General features: G+C 40.5%; 2 protein-coding genes across 2 annotated transcripts in view; both read left to right on the forward strand.

Annotated features, from left to right (window-relative positions):
• INSC (INSC spindle orientation adaptor protein) overlaps positions 1-24,638 on the forward strand; it is a 102,309-nt gene that overhangs the window by 39,348 nt on the left and 38,323 nt on the right. Inside the window, exon 6 of the mRNA XM_075712824.1 lies at positions 6,332-6,457. Coding sequence (XP_075568939.1) covers positions 6,332-6,457 — 126 coding nt within the window. The remainder of the gene's footprint in view (positions 1-6,331; positions 6,458-24,638) is intronic.
• Positions 21,605-22,944, forward strand: LOC142593703 (protein RIC-3-like). The gene is made up of 3 exons (XM_075712170.1): positions 21,605-21,704; positions 22,442-22,645; positions 22,697-22,944. The coding sequence occupies exons 1-3, from the start codon at positions 21,605-21,607 to the stop codon at positions 22,942-22,944; spliced, it is 552 nt and encodes a 183-aa protein (XP_075568285.1).

Consider the following 24,638-nt stretch of genomic DNA (forward strand, 5'->3'; position numbering starts at 1 on the left):
AGGAACATCATTACAGTTAATTCTGGCAGTGTGTGTTCTCATTCACTGAGTAGTTGATGTTAACTTTTGGTATAAATGAATCATTCTGCAAAGATCAATGATACTGGCAATCCCTGCAGAGTTTGCACCTTTAAGGATGCTTGGATCTTAAAAAAGTGAGAAAGGCAGGACATTGTGTGATGTCAAGGGTAGGATAATCACATCCACAGTGTATATAGAAAGAAAACCTCCTTTCCCAAGCTTCTGCTTGTGGAGTGGTGTGCCAATCCCTTGTCCTGCTCAGAGATGAGGTTAAACAGCAGCATTTAATTCCTTTTACTTCTGATCTGCCTTTAGATGGATGTTTGCACCATAAAAGGGACTGTTCTGAAGGCTGCAAAGGAGGTAGACTCAGAAATGTGTAGTGGATCCTGGCAACAGCCTGAGAGGTTTAATTTTTTCTAAATTGATATTTGAGCTCCACTCAGTGGTATCCAAAACCAATGTTAAAATGTTGAGTATTGAGGAAGTGCAGAACTAAAAAAACTGAGTAAAATTGGTCTTGTGCTTTTTATCATTGCGTGAATTCCATAACAGTTTAATTTAGCAGAAGTAAAGTCTGACCTTCCATAAATCACTAAATTAATTTATTTTTAAAACCTGGGTGTGTCACAGGTTTACAAGTGAGGAAATGCATCCCCCTTATGCAAAGAACCCTAAGTGGTCTTTGGTTGTCAAATTACAGCAGTGATTGCACCGCCTGTCCTGTGTGTTAGTTTCCTCTGTGCACTTTGAAACACAGTTGTCCCAGCTCACCATCATTCTTCACCCTCTGTAGTGCCTCAGTTATCTGCATCAGTGAGCAAGGTGGCAGAGGAATTGTAACAGACCAGAATTTTGAATTCAGTCACTTGAGTAGTTAGCTATAATAGTGAAAGTGCAGGGTGATTTTGAAAAAAAAAACAAAACCTGCAACTGTGCCCACTCATTAAGAGGGTTAAAATGGATTCAATTTTTGTAAAGATCTCATAATCTCCCACAGATACAGAAGTTCAGTTGAGTTGTCCTTATCTTTCTAAAAACTAGCCAGAGAAGTGGAATATTTGTTTGCAGTGAAAGCAAAACTCAGTAAATTTGTTCATGTAAACTTGAAGTCTTACCCTCCATGACAATGCGTTACCTTGTGGAACACTCTTGTTAGGTATTTTTTCCCTGTCCCAAGCTATAAATTACAACTCTAATGCACAACAAAATCTTGGACATACAAACAAAGAACCATGATAATATCGTAAAGGTACAATATTATAGGTACTGGTTTCTCACTTAACATTTTTGGTAAGTGTTTCAGTCTTCTCTCTCCCTCTCTCTACTACCCTGCCAATATTTTTATCAAAATTTAAACAGGCTTTGAAATGCCTGCATGTTGAAGTGTCACCTGTAATTTTATTCCACCTGGAGGCATTCTTCCACCTTTTTTTTTTTTTTTTTTCAGCATGTAACTTCGTAATCTGCTGTGATAGAGTCATGTTGCTGACTCACCCTGGCAGCCAGCTAGTTGTTCTCACTAGCTGTCAGAAGTATAAAGACTACGATCTCTAACACAAATGAGTAGTAGCAAGGGCAAGATAAGAAATGAAGGAAGGAAGCCTAAATAATAATAATAACAAAAATCTTTGAATTCTGAGCTAATAGGATAACCAATGTTGAGCTGTGGGTTTTAAACTCTAATATCTAGCGTTCATCTACAAGCAACTACACTGGTGGCAGTGTAATGGAAACTCTACTGGTTTAGATAATTTTAAAAGCAAAAAGAGAAAACGAGGAAAGGAAGAGCCAACTAGAGCATTTGTTGCAACTACCAGAGAAAATTTTTAGTCAGGTTTCTGTCTGTGGATCAGTTTCCTACCCTTGGAACCACACATTGCTAAAATACTCCTCTGTCAAGTCTTATGGCACATATATACATCAAACAATGTGACTAACATGGTGTATCATTGCCTGGGGTTGCATTGCGGGGATGTATTCGCAAAAGTCTTTTTTATTACATTATGGTTGTATGGACTTTTTTAAAAATAACATTATGGATGTAGGGATTTGATGGATGGACTGTTTTGTGGATGAGGAATTGGCTGGATGGTCACATCCAGAGGATAGTGGTCAGTGGCTCAGTGTCCGGATGGAGATCAGTGACGAGTGGTGTCCCTCAGGGGTCTGTACTGGGACCAGTGCTGTTTAATATCTTCATCAATGACATAGACAGTGGGATCGAGTGCACCCTCAGCACATTTGCAGATGAGTCCAAGCTGAGTGGTGTGGCTGACATGCCTGAGGGACAGGATGCCATTCAGAGGGACCTGGACAAGCTTGAGAAGCAGGCCCATGTGAAGCTTGTGAGGTTCAACAAGGCCAAATGCAAGGTCCTGCACCTGGGTTGGGGCAATGCTCAGTATCAGGACAGGCTGGGGGATGAAGGGATTGAGAGCAGCCCTGCGGAGAAGGACTTGGGGGTATTGGTGGATGAAAAGCTGGACATGAGCTGTCAATGTGCACTTGCTGCCCAGAAAGCCAACCATATGCTGGGCTGCATCAAAAGAAGCATGGCCAGCAGGCTGGGGGAGGTGATTCTGCCCCTCTGCTCTGCTCTGCTCTGGTGAGACCTCACCTGGTACTGCCTCCAGCTCTGGAGTCCTCAGTACAGGAAGGCCATGGACCTGTTGGAGCAGGTCCAGAGGAGGGCCACAGAAGTGGTCAGAGGGATGGAACACCTCTCTCTGTGAGGAAAGGCTTGAGAGAGTTGGGGTTGTTCAGCCTGGAGAAGAGAAGGCTCCAGGGAGACCAAGTCTTTCAATACTTGAAGGGGTCTTATAAGAAAGATGGGGAAAGACTTTTTAGTAGGGTCTGTAGTGATAGGACAAGGGGTCATGGTTTTAAACTGAAAGAGGGTAGATTCAGGCTAGATATAGGGAAGAAATGTTTTACGATGGGGGTGGTGAAACTCAGGAACAGGTTGCCCAGAGAGGTTGTAGAGGCCCAATCCCTGGAAACATTCAAGGTCAGGCTGGATGGGGCTCTGAGCAACCTGCTCTGGTTGAAGATATCCCTGCTTACTGCAGGGTGGGTGGAGTAGATGACCTTTAAAGGTGCCTTCCAACCCAAACTAGTCTATGATTCTATGTTTATATCTATTAGATTTTGATCCTGGGAACTTTCATATTAAAAACTATAAATTAGTCTTCATTGTTAAAACCCTATCTTCATATTCCGAGAGCATAAAGAGACACTAAAACCCACAAATTATAAATTTTGAGTGGACTTGAGCACTTGTCAAAAATTAGCATTACTTGAAGTAGACTAGTTCTAAATTGACTTTGTAACAACCAGAAGAATCAGTAGAAATCAGTTCTAGAGTTAATAAATCCATTTCACTGATGATGATTAAATTCTAATACCAACTGTATTGAACTAGGTGCTATAATAATAATAGAGAAAGAGGCAGAAATGATAATGAAGATAGCCTTACCTGCTGATCACACCCTTCTTTGGAAAACGCTTGACCATTTGAATCCCATATGGATGTACAGCAGATCATTTGCTCTGAGAAGCTTCTAATACATCTTGGCCTTACCTTCTTTGTACATCAGTTCCTTTTCTAGGAAGTATTTACTAGGAAGATTTCTTCAGACATCATCTTTCAAGCTAATTATAAGTGTTGTCCTCCATCATGAGGAAAGGCTTGATGAAAATTCACTGCACTTTGAGTCACTTCAGGCTGAAACTGCAAAATGTTACACCTTAGAGTTGGTTGCCTTTTCTCTCCCCTCTTTATCCACTCAACTCACTACACACAGTGGGGCTTTTTATACTCATTATCTCCTTCACATACTTTTTGTGATTGTATTTCAGGAGATTTTTATTAGCTATTGCTAGCCCTTCTGAACAGCATCTCAGGGATGTCTCCAGGAAATTGAATTCCTGTTAATCCAATAGAGGTGAGAAATAGGTCATCAAGCAGTAAAGCAAGTTCTCCTCTTTTTCAGATACTGCTTCACAGAGTATGTGAAGCCTGTCCCAAATGAAACTTGAATTACAGCAAGAGCAGCATTTCATGTGTTATTTTGGCATTTCCCATTTTTGACCAAAAGTCTGCAAAGGATAAATAGAAGCATGCTTAGACGTATCAGGAGCTTTTGGAAAGGTGCAAGTTAACCTCCAAAGCAAGCAAAGCTTGATGCTGTTATGTTTCTTTGTCTGAATGGTACTGTTTACCCATTTGACCAATTTAAGTGTATCCCTGTCAGGTGGAATGGTGTTGTCATCACTGCAAAATATACAGGGGACAGATCTTAAAAAAGGTGAATAAATTCCGGGGAATGCCGAGATCCCAGTGAGGGGAGTGTTTTTGACAAGCCATAGAATCAGGCTCAGTATTTCCTATCTATTCCATATTTCACTTACAGCTTTCTAGGTTCATTACTGGTGATCAATATTTTACAGCTTGGTAATGGCACACAGGGCACAAAATAAACAGTTTAGATCTCCTGCTGACAAATGCAGTGATAAATCTTTTCCTGTCCATCAGAGGCAAAAGCAGGGCTCTCATTTGTCATATAGAAAGCTTGAAGCAAATGTGCCAATGTCACTTGAGCTTTACTAGGGTTGTCCACAAACTTCTGCTTATTACGACTAAAGCAGAGAATCAGATAATCTCTGATTCCACTGAACTGTGGGGACTTTCAAACTGATAATAAAATTTAAAAATTCCCAGTTACCTTAGGTTTGGGGACAATGCTGTAGTAGCTTTTTTCTATATTTTTCATAGATAATTTAATTACTGCTTGGGTGAAATATCAATATCCCTTTGTAGAAGAAAAATATGACTGAAACTTTCTTTGTTAGTGTACTGCCTTTTTTTTTTTTTATTTAAAGGCTCAGAAATGTCTTTCTGCAGTAGGCCATATATAGGAGTACTAGATATAAAATAACTCATACAGATACATGTGCACTTCTTACAATTTCAGAAATAAATTTTACTCTTAGCAAACCTCAGTAAGCCTACTGTTTTCACTGATCTTACAGAAATTACATATACATGTGCAAAGACATAATATAAAACTTCTATCTTGAAAACATATTGAGGTGTTAATTTTGTGTAATTCTCTTATAAATCGGTATATATTTTTGTTAGACTGAACAGATAGCTTTGCTTGCTCTAGTATTCTCTATTCCAGCAGAACTAGTACGAAATCGTAGAATTCTGAAAATGTGTGGTCTGAATTGTAGTCTGGAGGTTTTATGTCAGTACAACCTGTTGAGCTTTCAAATAACACAAGTGGTTGAGGAGAGAAAGATTATTTCTGTGAATCTGAAAAATATTTTTATATAGAGGCTACTGAAACACGCTTAAAAAGAAGGGTGTATATTAACACTCGGTGCATGTTTTCAACTATTTTTAATTTACTAGTGTAATCTGAATACTTTGGTCTGAGATCTTTCATCTGTCACTAGTATTTTAAATGCTTTCCTCTTCATTATATGTCTGCTTTTATATAATATAAGGCACCTTATATTATATAGTCTACCTGATGGCATAACATTTTGAAATGTGGAACAATCCAAGAAAACCCCATCATGTGAAGTACATATATAGACTGGTTTTATTTATATCTTTCCATTTATTACATGAACTTTGCTAACACTTGTATGTTTACAGGCTGTGTTGGAAATTATTAAGGATGGCTACTGTAAGGATGTATATGTGCTCAAATCTTTGTTATTGTTGCCATATTTAAAGAAAAAAGTGTAGGAATGCAAATTTTATGTATTAGAGGATGACGATATGGATTGCATATGTATAGAACTTGACACCTGTTTCTACATTATTTTTAGCAGCTCTTCAACCATATGACCTTCTCTTTCATACTTTAGCATTAAGTAAATATTGCATGGAGCTCAGAAATGTCGAGGAATGGGAAATATGTGCTAAGAAAAATCTGTTTTAAACTAATAGCATATGGTTGAACTGTCACTTAAATGTCACTCCAATTGCCGCCTATTGATAATTCTTTGTAATTTTTGTATGAATGTCAAGTTTCATTTAAATTATGCTTGTAATTGGTAAAAGTCAATCGCTTAAGTACACCTCCCACTGAGGCTATATTACTTTTCCATCACTTAGTGTATAAGCATTAATCAGCTTGAGTTCTCTGTGTGAGCTTAACATCCTCTTTGTTGGTGTTGTGATGATGGCTAATTTGGATAAATTACTGAAGGAATCTGCCCCCCATCCCAATCTCAGTTAAATAGTAGGGAAACATTCAGTGTTGCTTTTCTGATTTTTGCTTTTCCCCTGCAGGAAGGAGGTGTAGTTACCCTCTTTAAGATCTGTCGCCAGGATTGTTTCAGGTGCCTTTACCCCCAGACACTGAGAACGTTGGCATCCATTTGCTGTGTAGAGGAAGGGATGCACCAACTGGAAAAGGTAGGCACTTCAGTGTTCTTTACTGACTATGTCATAAAACAGAGAAGTCCTGTCTTTAATCTATTCTAGGAGTTGATAACTTGGTGGTGTTTGATACTGTGCTCCATACTGTGCTCTCTTTTTCTGTGCTGAACACATTTCAGTCTTTACAAAATTAGTCCCAGCAATAACATTATCCTATTCAGTTGCTTGCACAAATAAGCTTTCTAGGTGGGGATAATTTTCATAAAGCAGGTAAATATGTTAGTGACTATGCCAAAAAACTAGGGAAATCATAATTTCTGGACTCTGAAGTGTTTGTTTAGAAACTCTAATGTTTCAAATAACCCTTAAAAGACAGAAAGATTTATACCTCTTTAAATCCTTTCCTGATGCTCAGGTAGGGCACCTGCTTGTGGTACTGCAGTAACCTGTGAGAGTTGCAATTGCACAGAAGGAACTGGGACACATATAGCAGCTAGCCAATAGAAAAATGTGTCTGCTAATGAGCAACAAGTCTCATAAAAGCCAATTTTAACTGGGATGACAAACATCAAAACATTATCCAGATAAAATTATATCAACTGCTTAGGCTCCATTCCTTTCTCACTCTCGCTACATACTGCTGTATTTTGGAAAATGAGCACTTCTGGTCACTAAATCATGATCTCATCCTTTGTATTTCATAAAACAGTCATCTTCCACAGCTGAATAATGGCCTCTTCAAGTTAATGATAAATGATTTCACTGCCACTTTACATTGACGTATCTTGTAATTTACTGCCCAGAATTCAAGCAAATTGTGACAGAACAGCTGCAGCAAAAAGCAAGTCTCTGAGCTTACAGTAAATGAAGATGACTTAAATTTTTTTTTTTACATAATGCTGGTTCAGACTGACACCAGAATCAGTCTAAAAGGATCTTTCATTATGTCCACTATAATAGTGGAATTAATAGAGTTAGAAATGGAAAAGATTGATTCAACTCACCTGGTCTAATTCCTGGCAGTGTCAACATGCATTTAGTGTGGCCCATATCAAAGCTGATGAAACAGGAGTCCTAGAAAAAGTGATAACTCTCAAGCTCATATGTCTTTGATCTACTTTAATGTTGGTCACAAGTAAAATTGCTCAGGGTAAACTTTGTCACAATCAGGATTGGAGTAGAGTTTAAAGGATTTTTAACTGAAATCCCTACAACTGCTTTCAGTAGTTCATTTTTTACCTGGGCCTTCAATTCTTAAATCACATCTTGGCAAAACCAAACTGCAACATGAGGGGCTGGACATTAATCCTACTCACCTGACTGAACAGACAGGTTTATGACAGGAGTATTTGGTTATGACTTTGCCAGCTTCTTTGCCTAAAATTGTGGTGCTGAGGATCCATATGTTATGTGGGTCCAGTACATGCCTGGATTTTTGGTGGGGGAGAATGGGATATTTCATATATCAAAAGAAACAAAGAAATTTTCTCTGCAAGGAAGTTAATGTCATAGAATCATAGTATCATAGAATGCTTTGGGTTGGAAGGGACCTTTAGAGGTTACCTAGCCCAACCCCCCTGCAGTGAGCAGGGACAGCTTTAACCAGATCAGGTTGCTCAGAGCCCCATCCAACCTGACCTTGAATGTTGCCAGGGATGGGGCCTCCACTGCCTCTCTGGGCAACCTGTTCCAGTGCTTCACCACCCTCATTGTAAAAAATTTCTTTCTTATGTCTAGTCTAAATCTATCCTTCTTTAGTTTAAATCCATTATTTCTTGTCCTGTCACAACAGGCCTTGCTAAAAAGATTCTCCCCATCCTTCCTATAGGCCCCCTTTAAGTACTGAAAGGCCACAATAAGGTCTCCTCGCAGCCTTCTCTTCTCCAGGCTGAACAACCCCAACTCTCTCAGCCTGGCCTCGTAGGAGAGGTGCTCCAGCCCTTGGATCATTTTGGTGGCCCTCTTCTGGACCAACTCCAACAGGTCCATGTCCTTCTTGTGCTGAGGACTCCAGAGCTGGATGCAGTACTCCAGGTGAGGTCTCACCAGAGCAGAGCAGAGGGGCAGAACCACCCCCCTCAACCTGCTGGCCACGCTTCTTTTGATGCAGCCATTTTTGATGTCTTCCATGTGCTTGAGCATAGCTTCTAGGAGGATTTATTCCATGATCTTCCCAGGCACAGAGGTGAGGCTGACAGGTCGGTAGTTCCCAGGGTCCTCCTTTCTTCCCCTTTTAAAAATGGGCACAACATTCCCCTTCTTCCAGTCACCAGGGACTTCACCTGACTGCCATGACTTTTCAAATATCATGGAGAGTGGCTTGGCAACTACATCAGCCAACTCCCTCAGGACTCTGGGATGCATCTCATCAGGTCCCATAGACTTGTGTACCTTCAGGTTCCTCAGCTGGTCTTGAACCTGATCTTCCCTTACAGCTGGGAGGAGCTTTGCCCCCCTGCTCCCCATCTTGCAGTCCATTGATTCGGGAAGGGTGAGGAGAGAGGCTGCCGGTGAAGACTGAGGCAAAGAAGTTGTTGAGTACCTCAGCCTTCTCCTTGTCTGTTGATACTAGGTCATCATTCTTGTTCATCTGGGGGTACACTTTCTCTAACCTTCCTTTTTTGGTTGGCATACCTGTAGAAGCCCTTCTTGTTATTCTTTACATCCCTTGCCAAATTCAGCTCCAGCTGTGCCTTGGCCTTTCCTGACCCCCTCCCTACACAACTGGGTAGCTTCCCTGTACTCTTCCCAGGACACCTGTCCCTGCTTCCACTGCCTGTGCAGTTCCCTCTTACTCTTTAGTTTGACCAGCAGGTCTCAACTCAGCCATGCTGGTCTCTTCCCATCCTTGCCTGAGTTCTTACACTTGGGGACTGAGAGCTCTTGTGCTCTATGGAAGGTGTCCTTAAAGATCTGCCAGCTCTGTTCCGTTCCCCTGTCCCTGAGGACCGTTTCCCAGGGGGTCCTTCTGCCTAACTCCTTGAAGAGCTGGAAGTTAGCTTTTCTAAAATTTTGGGTCCTGACTGTACTCCTTGCTTTTCCCATATCCCTCAGGAGTGTGAACTCCACCAATGCGTGATCACTGCAGCCCAGGCTGCCCCTCCAAGTGCTAATGGAGGTTAAACAACACAGGCCAGTAGAATGCTATGTCATCTATAAATAATCTGTCAGCTGGTGACAGCCCAGGTTTGCCAGTTTATAGAGCTAAGGAAGGATGGTAAACAAGAGAGTTTTACTACTATTTGTACTCTCTTTCCACCCTTCTTGTACACCTATTTAGAAGCAACAAGATACTCTGACCATAAGGAATCAATAGAAAGTGCATGGATCAGATAACCAGTATTTTGATGTGAAGAGCGCTCCAGTGTTTTGTATTGTCTTCTCTAAATATGAATGGTTTATTTCTTTCAAAATTTGAAGTACTCTTGCAAAGAACAAAAAGGAGGGTTAACAATATTAGCATTCCTATCATTACAGAAATTACGATAGGACTTCTTATCTGGCAGAAAGGGTGGCTTCTATTGTCCAACTTAGTACCTGGGTGGTGGTGAAGCATTTAATTTGCTCTAATGTGAATATCATTATGCCACCTAGTGCATTAAAACATCAGTGCAATTTGAACTTGATTTTTAATGACAGAAACTTCATTCAAACAAACAAATCTTGGCCTCCAAACAATTCAGATTAGGTAATTCAGGATTTAAAAAAAAAAAAAACAAACCCCAAAAAACCAAACAGCTTCCCCCCCCCCCCCCCCCCCCCCCCGGCTTCATTTTTCAATTAGTTTTCACAACGATTAAAGTGTTTAAAAAGCCACCTAAAAGAAAGCAGCAAGGGCTATAATTTCTAATCTAGCTTTTGCCTGGAAGGTGAACTAAAAGGGGATGGTATACTTTTTGCAGTAATTGCAGTGCTTAATTACTAAAGACATTAGGAATATTGTTTATTTATCCAATGCTCTTTGATCTTGCCAATTCAGCAGCAACACAAGAAGGTAACAAGAACATCTGTGTTAATGTAGATGGTTATTTAGAAAGCAAGCAAGGAAGTCAGTAGTTCACAGGAGGCAATCCAAGTAGACAGTATTTTAACATTTTTTTTGGGTTTTAAGATACCTGAATATTAGGCTTTCTTTATAATTAGTGCAAATTTAATGTGAATGATCTTAATACTGAGTTTAAACCATTTGTCTTGAGTGAGTTTTTGGATTGCAGTGTGGAAATACTGTCCTCATTTACTACTGAAGGAAAGTAACAATTGAGTGCTCATTTCTAAAGATGTAGAAAATTGCCTATTTTAAGCAAAAATTTTTCCTCATTTTTTTAAGAAATAATTCTTGTTCTTCCTGGTCATGCATCTTTAAATATATATCTGCACTACTCTCTTACCAGCACACTTGAAAAAGCCATTATTAATTTTTCATCATCTTGATAAACAAGCTGATCTTTGCTATATTTGGAATGACCAAGTACTTGTTGCAATGACTAGTGTTTACTCATTTAGGTGAATCTAGTTGGCTGTATGTACAATAATGCAAAATCAGTTGGTTAAAACGCCAGTTTTAGAATAGTTGTTATTTTGCTTGCAAGTATGTTACTGACTTTTGAAAAGGTACTGTTACTTTGTTGTACATTGAATTACAGAGCTCCAGGAACTCAATAGTAGCAAATTAGTCGGGTAATTAAAGTAGAAAGATAGTGAAGAAATAGTCTTATTTTGTGACTGAGGGCTGTGCATGAATAATGTTGTTCTATGTAACCTGTGGTCCACAAGTGGTAATTTTGGTGCTTCAAGCTGCTTATGGATGTTCGGTTGTTTGGTACACTTTAACTTCATAATCCACTGCGACACCAGCAGGTTTGAGATCATTCTTTGGTTTTAGCTGCCCAACCTGTCCCACTTCAGAGACAAGTGGAGATACCTTGGAAAAGCAGTCGGAATTTTCCTCCTTTGCATTATTCCTGTAGCTGCCTGTCCCTGTACCCAAGAGAGCTTTGTCATCTGTGTCTTGTGGCACTTGAGCATGCAGTTTTTAGGAGAAAGCTCACTGCACCAGAAAGCATGGTTATTCTTGGTCTAGGCATTCCAGAATTTATGCAGAAACAATATATAATAGAGGTAACAGATAACACAGAAAATAGCTAAAATCTCTAAAACCAGAACAACTGAAGGGAGAATGGGGAAGGTGAGCATGACTGGAAACTGAAGAACAGTGTTAGTGCTGCACATGCAGACCTGTTTGTGTATCCAGCCCTGATGTTTAGGACAGAGATACAGTGATGTAGTGGGAGATTGGTTCTTAACATAGGCATTTGTTGTGGGTTCCAGAGGGAAGAATATCTGAACCTTCATGAGTGTGCTTAATTCACCTCAAGGGTTCCCATATAGGAAGGACTGCTGAAGGTGCAGAGTTGGGATAGATTAACGTGTGCATTTCGTGAAACTTAACGTTAAAAAAAAATTATGGTCTTGATTTTCTGATAATGTATGTCCTGCAAATTACAATAGGAATAACTGTACTTCAAATAATATTTTCATTGTCAAGACATACCTAAAATCTAACAGGTATTGTCTTCAACATGAAGCAACCTTGCCTGAAAAAAGGGTTTGTATTTGAAAACAATCATACGTCGTTAGCACGTTGTTTGCCTAAAGCAGTTCTTCAGCCCTTTCCCTTCCTGAGGCTGCATTAGGTTCTTGTTTTGCAGAGCTCTCTGAACAAAGTGTCTCCCATACATATGCTGACATGCAGCATCATTACATACTAAAGACTGTGGCAGTTTCTCTGCTTCAGGTCTGTCCATACAATGCTTGTTGTCGACTGGTGCTAAAAGGCACATCTTTCCAATTTTTGCCCTATGCTGAAGCTCAGTTGTGTGATTTTTCAGAGGCAAAATGCCTGCTGCAATAAAAGAACTGTGGGGTTAGTTCAGAAATAAATAGCAATGTACTGCAATTTTTACCATGTATGTGAAACATTATCATATTAAAAAGCTGCAATTCAGCTGGGACCTAGATCAAGGCTCAACTGCCACAAAAATATAATGATTTATTCAAATAGTCATTCACGCAGCTGCCTAAATATTAACACTGTGGAGTGTATGTTTACTTATGCTATTTAAACTACTCCAGAAAGCAAGACACCTGGAATCAACTCATTAAGAGAAGATATTCCAGAGATACCAGTGACAACAGTTGTTACTTTCATTAATAAAACCTTCTTATTAACAAATGACACAGCTTTTATCACTGTGCTTTAAGCAAAATTGCCTAGGTATAGATTATAAATTGCTTTGAATCCTTCATTTAAAGCACATTATACCAAATTACTTACTTCAAGAAAAAGAATCTGAAGAAGGGAGAAGCAAGTACAAAGTGTACAATTTTTGCTGTTGGGAAACTGTATGAATTTCATGAAGACTTAAACATGAATGACCTAAAATCTGTTGTTCACTGTGAACCCAGCCTGATTGTTAAGAACAACCATGATCTTATACACAATAATAATTTCTGCATAATGGGGATGTAGGCTGTCAACAATATTCATAGGGTTTACAGCAATGAGAAAATCTCAGGAGTGCAGAGGTCTGCTTCAGCCTGTTAGCCTCTCTCACTCCTCAGAGAAAAGCTTTGTGTTAAAATTTCTTTTTTTCTGGTTAATAGATGAAAAATTCTTATGGCTTATTTCAGTGGTTTGGCACTCAGTTTGTTTCAGAACAAGGGATTAGATGGGCCTATAAGATGATAAAAATTACATAGCTATCTTATTCTAAAATTAGTTGAATTCAGAAGCTTAAAAGATTAAGCATTTTTTTTTTGAGAAAAATATTTTTAAAAAAGAACAGCTTTCAAAATTTAGTTTTAATTCATGAAAAGTCAAAATTTATGTTATTCTCTCTCCTGAGTGATATATAGGGCAAGGCTGGATATTAACAGCAAAATAAAGGACTTTTAGAAGTCATTAGAAGGGGATAATTTGTTGAGGGGCCCTTCTCTTGTCTCTTTCCCACAAAAACAGGTAAGATGCAGTTATAATCCTTTCTGAGTTTTTCATGGGTCATGTTGACAAACACATTCTCAACACTGTTTTATGAAGTGGAATATCATTCCTGTTTGTTGCCCAAAATAGTGCTTGTGAAGCTTCATGGATGGGAAAAGACTGGAAACTTTCTTTCTGCATGCTTAAAACCACAGAACACTGGCTTGTGTGCCAAGAGCACGTGAGATGGTTTAGGTGGAAAGAGTTCAAATGATGCGTTCCTTTTGCAACCCTTTGGCTGAAGAGTCAACTTTTCTGGTTTGCATAATGCACTTTTCTCCATCCGAGAACATTGTTTTGGTTCATCTTCCATGGCTGTTTGTAGCCAGGCTTTGAAATCACACTTGTGAAGCTATGAACAGTAAGCAGGAATGGATAAAGAGTTTTCTGTTGTTCTGAATTTTAAGAGAGGAGGATAACCTTTTAAAGACTGATTCAGGCAACACACAGTGCAGAGCACACTAAAACTTGGTGTCATTGATAGCTGGAGCTGGGAACCACGTCTCACTGTTGTAAATGGGTAATTGTGTAGGTCACAGGAGAATGAAGAGCTACAATGAGACAGAAATATAAGTCAACCTTAAGGAATAGTGTGGGGAACAACATTTTCAAAATCTGCTTTTCTCATCGCCTTTTTGATAACCAGGCAAATCTATTTCAGTAGCTGAGTTTGTGGTACAATTAGATAATGTAAAGTTCTAGGTTGCAGCTCTTTAATTTACTGGACACTTCTTCTCAGTAATGCTGTTTAATTAATTGGCAGTGAAAAATGTGCTGGGTTTGGCAAATTACATTTCTGTCAAAGCCCCTGCAAGATTCATTAAATCATATCCGAGAGTGCAGGAACTGCCCTTCCTCAGCTGCTGGCTTCGTATCTATTAGGTGGTGTTTCAAGTTTTACCTCCTGATTACACAGTTATGTATACATAATTAGTAAATACAGCTTCTTTCAGCACAATCCCAGGCAAGTGTAGCATGACTTCTTAGTTCATTGCAGAATCTGACCATCCTCAGATATGACAGGCTGCAGTTCCAGGGCAAAATGCTTTGGAAGTCACGGAAGGGACATATTTCTGAATACCTAAAACCAGTGTGAAAACATGTTTAACCCTGCTTCCCCCCCCACCCCCACCCCCAAAAGCCCCAAACAAAACAACAAAACCACCAAAACCTTCAACCAACCAACCAACCCCAACAACAAAAAAACCCAAAACAAACCAATGGCTAATCTCTACAGTATCATTTGGTCTGTTGAACACCTTCTGCCAGTTACACTGCAGATTAAAATTTGTTTGCTTTATGGCAGTACCCACTTTATCATGCAAAGAAAAAAACAAGGGGTTTTTTGACGGACTTATTATTCAAGAGACATGGAATTGAATAAAGACGGACATGTTAGTGCAGGATTATGGGGTATTGCCAGATCTCTGTAGGAAAAAAGTATACACAATATGCTTTGGCTGAGGTCACTGCCATTATTCCAATTCTGTTAAAATGACTAATTAAATTATAGTGGTTGTGTTGTTGTAGCCCTGATGGTCTAAGGAGATATGTATCAGTTGCTCTAATAAAAGATATTACCTCTCCTTACAAACCTTGCTTCACTTTAATCATATTATAGATTTTAGAAGAGGGAGAAAGGAGCCAGAACGCATAGCACTAAAGATAAACATTTTGATAATACTGGTAAAGTAGGACAACGTGAGACTTAGCTAAGGAATTGGTGAATAGCTGCCATTTAGAGGACACAGATTTTGTTCTTTATCAGTAGATTCTCCTTTAGATATCAGGCCTGGCCCAGGCTCTGCAAACATACACACATATACTTAGCCTTAAGCATGTGAGTAATTTCATTTAAAAACAAGAGAACAACTACCTGTTAAAAATGTCAACAGAGATGCACATCTGTTTGTCTGTTCATGATTGAGGTTTCAGACTGCAATAAATTTCACAGAGTAAATATTCATTTGGTGATCACTGACTACCTAGTGCTATGGAACAAAGCAAAACTTACAGAGTCAGTTCAAATAGGTACAAGACCTTTTTGACAAACCTTGTCTGTCTTTTCAGTAAGAGGCACACCAGGCAGCCTATGAATTGGTATATAAATCTATCTATAAATTGATAGAAGATAGCTCGTGCTTTTATTAACCCAACAATGAACACTGTAAGTCTTTTGCCTTTAGTAGGCTTTGCTTCCCTTTATCCTGTGCTTAAAGTGGCATATTGCTTCAGCACGGATCTGTAATAACATGTCCACATGCAAAAATTTCCTAACAGCCAAAGCAGCCCTGTTTTATTCAGGTTTTGTCATGTTTCAGTGAGACCTGATCAGGGGAAGGCATTGCAGTGGCATTCGGGTATTATCAATGATGGGCTGAGAGCAGATCTTGCCACTGCTCTGTTGTATTTTTTTCATGGCTCCAGGGCAGTGTTCATGCAGAGTGAGAGCTGATAGAATTAGGTGTACTTTGGTATTTTGTTCCCCTATTTGATGCAGTCACTGCAGGAAGAACAACCTCTCTTCTCATCTACCCCTCAGCTCTGTCTTTGTATACACTTCTATTTTTTTAGCTGAGGTGCAGAAGAGAGAGAGTCTTCAGATGTTTTTATTCTTGTTTTAAACAGATAAGTTTCATTGAAATAGATTTTAAAAGCTGAAAAGGAAAGTCCTCAGCCTGTGCCAGGTTACTGAGGTGTACACTTCAATGTGCAAGATCAAATTGGAGCAGTGCCTGTAGATTGCCATTCCCTCCAACTTCATTTTGAAAATTTTGAGCTGGTGCCAGGTTACCACTCTGCACTTGTTTGGCTCCCATATAATTTACACACGGTTTTTGCAGTCAGTTATGTTGGTATTTTATGCTATCTATTGATTTTATATTTCACTAAGTATTTTATTTAAAGCACTCCAAATAGCTCTAGATTTATGTTTCAAAAGTCAGGATGTTAAGAGAATTTTATAAATGAAAAATAATTTGGAAATCACCAGATGATGATTTTTCTGTAATGATTTAAAATATTGCTTAAAGCGATGACAGTGATCAGGGCAGCAAATGATCCACGAATGACGTCTGAAGGAACAGAAGCCACCGCATCAAATGACAGGTGGGTTTTCCCTACCTAATAATAATAATAATAATCTATCAAGCAAATTTAATTTTAAGATGAAAGAAGAAGCTTACTCAGCTCCCAAACTGAAGGCAGAGATTAATGAGAATCAATTGAAGCATTTAAAAAAAGAGCTATTTTGGACCTCAAATATTCCTCCTGTCCCTGATAGAGGCAGAAAAGAAACTGGAAAGACATGGCCTTACAGAAAAGACCTACTAGATGAGTAGCTTTCATAATTATTCTTCTCACTCAGCAAGAAACTGTTGCATTGCATATCTGCATTTGTATCCATATGTAAACACACATACTGAACATGCTTACACTGTACCTGTTAAATAGCTTAGCTGTAGCCACAGCAAAGTGTGAGGAGAGATAGGGGTGAAAATACTTATTAAATGAGACAGACGCATTAGATAGCTCACCCCTCACAAAATCTCTGCTGAAATTAGATATGCTAGTCTAACTGACCCACCCTGCTGCAAACTTCATGACTCAGTATTGTTGATGACTTTTGTGACTCATTAGAAAAGTCCAAAGAGTTTACTGCTCAGAGCCTCCATTTCTTGTTTGGCTGACCTTGGAGCTTGCTTAAAACCCCACTGATTTCAGAGATATCTGCAGGAAGAAAAGCATACCTACATAGATTTGGTTACACAGCAGGGATTTAAATGTCTTTGGAGCCTGAGAATTCAGTACTAGCATTATTTTCCCTTCTAAGGCTTCTGCCACAGTTATTTTCCTCCCTGAATTAACTACGACTCTTGGAGTTTTCTAGTGCTCTATGTGGTTTCTTGTACGTCTATTCTTGCTTGCATAACTCTGGCTTTCAAAATTTTTACACACGCTTAATTTTGAAGGAATGAACTCTTACAGATGCACCTTACTAAAAAGCAAAAGGAGAAAATCTTTTCTTCATTATCTAACTGCAGCTATGAAATTCCTCACTAGTATAAAACTATACTTACAGAAGTACTGAATGACCAAACCCCTCACAAATACAAAATAATTCCTCCTGGTTCCAGGTGATTTATTTTTCTTTTCTTTGAGGCATGCCAGTTGGAAACAGATAGCTCTGTATGTTTCATCTGCGGGAGTTCTTAACTCATCTACAAATGATCTGATTTCAGTCATACTTGAAGGTAACATGATGGAGGCTGCTAGACAAAGTGACTGGCTTACTTTGACCTGGTAATATTGGTGATCTACTGGGGTGAGAATCAGGACTTGAGAGCACTGCAGAAAATTGTTTTTCCTCACAAGAATATCTGTATTCTGAGCTGGCTTCTCAGCTTGACCACTTCCTTGGGCTTGTTTTTTTAGTAGTAGTTCAAACTAGCAAAATACATAAACCTCAGCTTAAGTTCAACTTAGACCCTGGCTCTTTTCCAAAACCACTTCTGTAATTCTTGTACTCCCATGAGTGTTACTACCCTTCCTTGGGTTCAGCATGGGGTTAACAAGCCTCTGGCATCACAGCATTTATCAGTGTTCACACTTGCTTAGGCAGTGAGGCCATAAGAGTCCTGCTGTGACACGGGGTTCAAGTGTGCAGGTGTAAGCTAGGAATCTTTTCTAGCTGCAGGTACTAAGGAACCTTTGCAAATTGGGTCTCAGTGGTGCTCCCAAAATGTGCAAGCTCTGGATATTGTTACCAAGAGGGAAATTCACAAATTTGCATTTCATAAAATGTCATTTTATACTGTCCTGATTTCAGCTGGGACAGAGTTAATTGTCTTCCTAGTAGTATCGGCACCTCTAAGGTCAAGGTGTTCAAGATACTGAAAAGTTGTTGTAATGAAGGCGGAAACATCATAGAAGAAGGTAGCAAAGGTGCCATTCTGCCCTAGGTACTTGCCCATACTATCCCACACACCCTGCCACTCATAACTATCCAGCCTTGGGGTAGATCTTTTCGATGCTGGCCTCCGCCACGGTCAGGACATGAGCGACCGGCTGCGTGGCGCTTAGTTGCTGGCTGGGGCTAAACCACGACACTGGTATAGTGCTGTGTTTTGGATTTGGTATGAGAATAATGTTGATAGCAACAACTAAAACATCAGTGTGTTAAGTAGTTTTTATACTAGTCGAGGACTTTTTAGCTTACCATACTCTACCAGGTGCACAGGAAGCTGGGAGGCGGCACAGCCAGGACAGCTGATGCAAACTGCCCAAAGGGCTATTCCATACCATATGACGTCATGCTCAGTATATAAACTGGGGGGAGTTGGCTGGGGAACAGCAATCACTGCTCGGGAATTGGCCGGGCATCAGTCAGTGGGTGGTGAGCAATTGCATTGTGCATCACTTGTTTTGTATATACTTTTATCATTATTATTATTTTCTCTTCCTCTGCTATCCTATTAAACTGCCTTTATCTCAACCCACGGGTTTTACTTTTTTCCCCACTGGAGGGGGGAGGGTGAGTGAGCAGCTGTGTGGTGCTTAGTCGCTGACTGGGGTTAAACAACAACATATATATATACAGTTGCTTGTGTTTTTTGTTTGTTTTCACCCAATGTTTGCCAAAATTATGTTCAAAATACACAGTTCAAAACCTCTTTTCTCCTCTTCAGTGCCTATCACTACAACAAAGTGAGAAAACACTTTACAAAACAGGGAAAAAGTACATACAGGAAACTTTTTTATGATAACAGCTTCGACCAGTTCTAGCAGCAGCCACTATTACATAAACTTTCTACCAGTAGATTTGCTTGGTTTAAATGAGTGCTTAGCAGTTTAATTTTCTCACCCAAACACCATTATATAAACACAAAACTATCTCAGGGTTTTCCTGTCAGTGTTGGTATATTCTGACTCTTGTCGCATGGGCCAAATGCTAACTCTTGCTGGAGCTGAGTTTTTTTACCCAGAGCTGGTTGTAAAAAAGAAACAGAGGAAATCAAACCCAGTGTAAGCTAATTGACTAATTAGCTGAAACTCAGTATCCTTTCCTTGTGACATGCATTATAAGTCAGGGCTGGAAATATTGAATTACTCAGGTAAAGTCCCCTGCATGTGCTCCTAACAAAAACAAAGCAGTTAATTGTGTAAGTTTTTTCTTACCTCACACTTGTAATGAGCTAAGAGCTGCCATGTGGCTTAGCTGAAGCTCACCCATGATATGTATGAGTCTCCTTATATTTCTTTAAAAAAGTGAAGGTTAAATAATAATTAATGGCAGGTGATGTAGAGGCATGTTTGCGTCAGTATAATAGTTTTTTTGCTTAGGCTTGTTTGCAGGAAACCACTTAGGTCTGGCACTCTGCCTGATTTATACTAAAACTTTCATGTTTCATAAAGTATCTTCAAAAACATTTAAAGACCTGTTGGAAAAACAATCTCATCCATTTAAGATAATGATCCTGTTTTTGAAAAACTAAACATCTAACAGCATTGCCCATATATTTACTGTATCTTACTTCTCTTGCCCATCATTAAGTTCCCAAACAATAGCTCTTTCCCTGACTGTTCCTTCCCTTGCCAGTACTGTCTAAGAGCTTTTCTTTTTCAGAGGGATTTCAGTTTGTTCATTTGCCATCCCTGGGAATGGACGAGCAAGCTTTTGTATGGGTCAGGGCATCCTGATATGGAAAATCAGTCTCAATTTTCAGAGATAATTTGCTGCATAGAATGGCAGGCTTCCCCCTCCAGCTTGTGTTTTGGTAGGTAGGTAAAGTCCACAGATTAATCAGGGGGGACATAAGCCTGAGCTGGAAACTTGAGCTAGGTGTTTAGTGTTATTCTTTAATTTGGAAGTAATCTGGGGTCCTGAAGATTGTCTCTTAGGTTTTGTTGTGCATGGCTGCTTTTGTTTAACTCCACTAGCTTTTAGATTTCAAGGAAAAGTTTGATCTGACAACGATCTTCAGCTGAGATGAGGTCTTGCAGAAGGAATCCCTAGGGCATCAGCAGGTGGAATTAAGAAAGCAGAAGTCTTTCCAGTTTTTATAAGAGTTCATCTTTGTCACTTTGTTATCACAAAGAAGGTGTGAGAAAGGTTCCCCAATAACTTGGGTTCACCAAGGGTAAGTCTTGCCTGACCAACCTAGTGGCCTTCTATGATGGAGTGACTACATCAGTGGACAAGGGAAGAGCTACAGATGTCATCTATCTGGACTTCTGTAAGGCCTTTGACATGATCTCCTAATATTGAGAATCCTGCCATACTGGGCATGTATGTGTGCCCCCTTTATACTTTGTATATAATCTCCAGATGACCTTACTTTCCTGTCACTGAGTGTAAGATTTTTTTATTTGAAATAAACTGTTAGTTTCAATCACAAGAAAAGAATTTTACGCTTTTAAGGTAGTAACGAAATTAACAAAGCTCCAATATTTGTCTTTTCTCATACATGTTTTATGGTAACCCACTCTAAGAGGTTTGTTTCTTATAGACCTTGTTTCTTAGGGAAACTCCCTGTGTTATTTGCTAATTCTTGTGCAGGGTCAGTTATCCAGTATTGTCCCTTAAAACATGGGCAACTATTAGCAGCTAAATGTTTTGTTTTTCTAAATGCCCTGTTTAGTTTCAGTAATGACATCACAGAATTTGATGGCACATTTAATAGAAAAGGTCAACTTCTTCACCGATAGGTGTTTTAGACCCCTCTTTGAGTGTCGACAAAGCTTCATGCGACGTGCATAAGAGCAAAATTTGGGCTCCCTTCCAAATCCACTTTCTGAAGTATTCATGCCAATACTGCCCAATTTTTGAGATCCAGATAAGCCCACTTTTAGGCAAAGACAGACAAGAAGGCATTAGGACTCTTGTAGAGACACGCAAGTGTGGCATTATGGAGACATAGGGGAAGTTAGAAAGGAACTTTCAGTTATCACCAGCAGGCTTTGGATTAGGCCCGAAATAGAAATAAATGGGTGAAACTGCCACGAGGAAGAACTCCGCACATAAATCAAGCTGTTTAGGAGAGAAACAAATGGTATGGGCAGAGTTCTTACCAGTCTAAGACAACATAAGCAGTGACCATCATAGTCTATCAATGAATACAGAAATCTGTTCCTCACCCTAAGCGATGCTAAACAGTGTGCCACTTCTCCAGCAAGAAATCACCCTACCGTCATTCCCCAGCACATACTACTGCCTTGCCTGCACACTGGAGTTCCTCCACATGTGTAAATGGAGCCTGTTTGCACTTTTGCTTGCTTCTCTGTAACTGCACTCCTTGGATTCTGTATTCCTTTTTCTGGAATTAGGGCTCAACATAGTGCAAGTATAATAAAAAAGTGTTATCTTCTTATGTGCAGTGCAAACACATGACAAGTTCAAATAACTTAAAGAGCCACAGGTCCCAGTTTTTGCCTTCAGGAGGAGCTCTTTCTTCAGTACTAGGAGAGAGCTGTATCTTAATGGCTTCGGTTCTGCACTTTCTTTGCTAAGCGTCCATGAATGTCTTTGCAGCCGTGTCCTCTGACTGGTGACAAGCGCACAGGGTGGGAAAGAGCACACAGGGAAAAACACGCGCTGTTACATAGCAGGATGACAGTAAGCGTGTAATAGTTGCATTGCTTAGTGATAAACCTGTGTGTAATAAACCTGTCGTGTGTTTTTCTTATATGGTGGCTGCTTGCATAAATGCTAAAAGGGGCTCTCACCCTCCAGATCCAGGCAGATATAAATCAAGAAGGCAAAAAGCAAGGAAGATTATTGTCTGAGAAACAAGCATATCTCTGATGGGCACTGTACAAATAAGCCTAGTTATACTGGCATCATTTATGCCATGTTCCTAGCATCAAGCTCTGCTATAGTAGTAAAGAAGTTGCTTTTGGCATACAGTCCCCAGGTCCCCGGCATCCACAAAATCCAGAGGAGAAAACACACTGTTGTCAGGAAGCTTAAATTCATTGTGTAGGTGTCAGTAAATCAGAGAGGGCTGAAAACCCTCCTGTGTATGATAATTCCGATTGCTTCAAGCGCAAACAGGACACACTCCCTGTAGATTACCCTGACCTAAGCCAGCCCTCTGCAGAAAAGCTGGCAGAAAGAATGGAGGACATGGAAGATGAGGAGCATCTGTGCAATGAAACCCTGCTATCTGATCTCACCATAGGAAGGGGTGGTCATGACTTAATGCAGAAAAAGGACGAGGTAACTGGCATCAGTGAAGAGGAGAGGGTCCTTCATCACAGCCAAAGCACTGAGGAGTGCTGCTGTTGTTACGAGGATGACGATCCTGCTGTCATAGCAGAGAACGCTGGATTCCACTCTGAGAGCTGCAGTGAAGCAGAAGAGTCAACCCAAGAGGACTTGTCTGTGGAGTCAGAAAATGAAAATGCAGCACTGAAAAAGCAAAAAGCCAGTGATTCAGATGAAACAGGCACACTGAGAAAGCGCAACACAAAAGGACTTGAGTAATAGGGACAATTTGGTGGATGTTACCTAGATGGTGAAGGTAGAGGTCATAAACTGTCATTTGTGTGTTTTTTTGTTCCCAGTGAAGACTTCTCTGTGTTTGTTTCTTTGTACCAATTTCATTCCTGTGGTAACAATCAGTCACATCATCTACCTGAACTGGAAGCCAATACCCTCTTTTGTGCAGTCTTGTCATGGTTTACCATGACATTGCCAACAGCGCTTTGTTCTTGCTTTTTGGAGACTGGTATCTTGGAGCAGATTATTTGGTTCAGATATTTGTGATTCTTTCTGATTCTGAACAGAGTCCTCATTTTTGCCCTTTGTCATCCCGGAGTTAACCAAATGTCCCTTCTGACTTTCTCAAAAACATCTGTTTGTGTGCTACCAGTTATGAAAATTAATCAAATCCACATGTATTTATGAGATTACCAGGAAGCTGGAGGAGAAGGTATCCCTTCTTTCTCTTACCTGAATGCTAACTGATCAGCAGAACAGACCATAGTCACAGATGTGACGCTTTCTCAACTGTGTCATTGCTGCTATATGCCTGAGAAACTGTTGTCACTACAGTCCACAAAATTCGTATGCTACCCCAACCCACAGCCCATTTCCCAGCTTATTCCATGCTGAAGGACCAGTAGTCTAATCTATTCTGTGTTCCAGGAAGAGTGTGAGCAAGACTGAAGCGTTATGAGTTGTTCTTTGTCTTTGCTGTGGTGAAACATCTTGGTGAAGCTCCCAGATGAGTGCAGGAATTCGGCCATACTTTGTGTTAGAGAAGAATACTAAAAATATCCCCGGGGATTAAAAAAGAAAAGCAGTGAGAAAGTTTGTCCTTAAAAGTACAGAAGAGAGCGAGGGTGAACATCACACTGAAAAGGAACCCCAGCACCTCCAGGCCCCAAGGACCTCCCTCAGTGGCCTCTGACAGACTCCTCGTGTCGTGCCAGCACAGTGTCCCAAAGGACGCCAGGCCCTCTCCTCCCCTCTCCCTCCAGAGTCTGTGCAGAGGAGATGGCACCTCCCCACGCGCCAGGGGCAGGGCCAGGGGACGGGGAAAAAGGGCCCACGCAACACTTGGCAATCAGCAATTCTTTTATGGAGTGCCGGGAGACCTTGCCCAGGCCGGCTGCGACTCCCTTTCCCGCCGGTGGGATGTCTGGATGCTTCACCCCCTCAGCCACTGTCAGGCACGGGGGGCTGCGCCACTTGCAGGGAGCTGGGTCGGTGGGGGGTCACTGAGGACCCCTGACCCTCCTGCAGCACCCTTGCCACCATCTTGTCTAGGGGAGCCCAGGCATGGGATGAGGAGGGGCCTGCACCCCTGGCACACGAGGGGAGGTGGAGGGCAGTCCCTGTGCCCAAGGGCAGCAGAAGGGCACAGGGGAGCGATCCCCAGGAAAGGGGTCCTTAGCCCCCCCCCCCATCCTCCTCCCGCTCCCACGTGAAGCCATCTTTTAGGCCACAGGCACCCTAACTCCCAGAACAGCCATATTTGGCCACATGCATCCCCATCACAATGGCCTTCTGATGTCACAAGCCAATTCGCTGTCATTTGTTCTGGGCCCTACAAATACAGGGACACCGGCAGCTGAGCTTTGAGGCCCTTGGGTTTCAGGGATGCCTGAAAAGAAGAGGTCTGTGTCTAGCTGAGATAAAATTCATTTAGTGCCCTTTAATTTCTGACCAGAGTC

Source organism: Pelecanus crispus, chromosome 6, assembly GCF_030463565.1.
Source record: "Pelecanus crispus isolate bPelCri1 chromosome 6, bPelCri1.pri, whole genome shotgun sequence".
Taxonomy (NCBI): Eukaryota; Metazoa; Chordata; class Aves; order Pelecaniformes; family Pelecanidae; genus Pelecanus; species Pelecanus crispus.

Coding starts and splice junctions, on each gene's coding strand:
- LOC142593703 (XM_075712170.1), top strand. CDS start 21,605: ATGCTAAACAGTGTGCCACTTCTCCAGCAAGAAATCACCCTACCGTCA. Junction 21,705..22,441: donor ACTGGAGTTCCTCCACATGT/GTAAATGGAGCC, acceptor TTCATTGTGTAG/GTGTCAGTAAATCAGAGAGG. Junction 22,646..22,696: donor TGATCTCACCATAGGAAGGG/GTGGTCATGACT, acceptor GCATCAGTGAAG/AGGAGAGGGTCCTTCATCAC.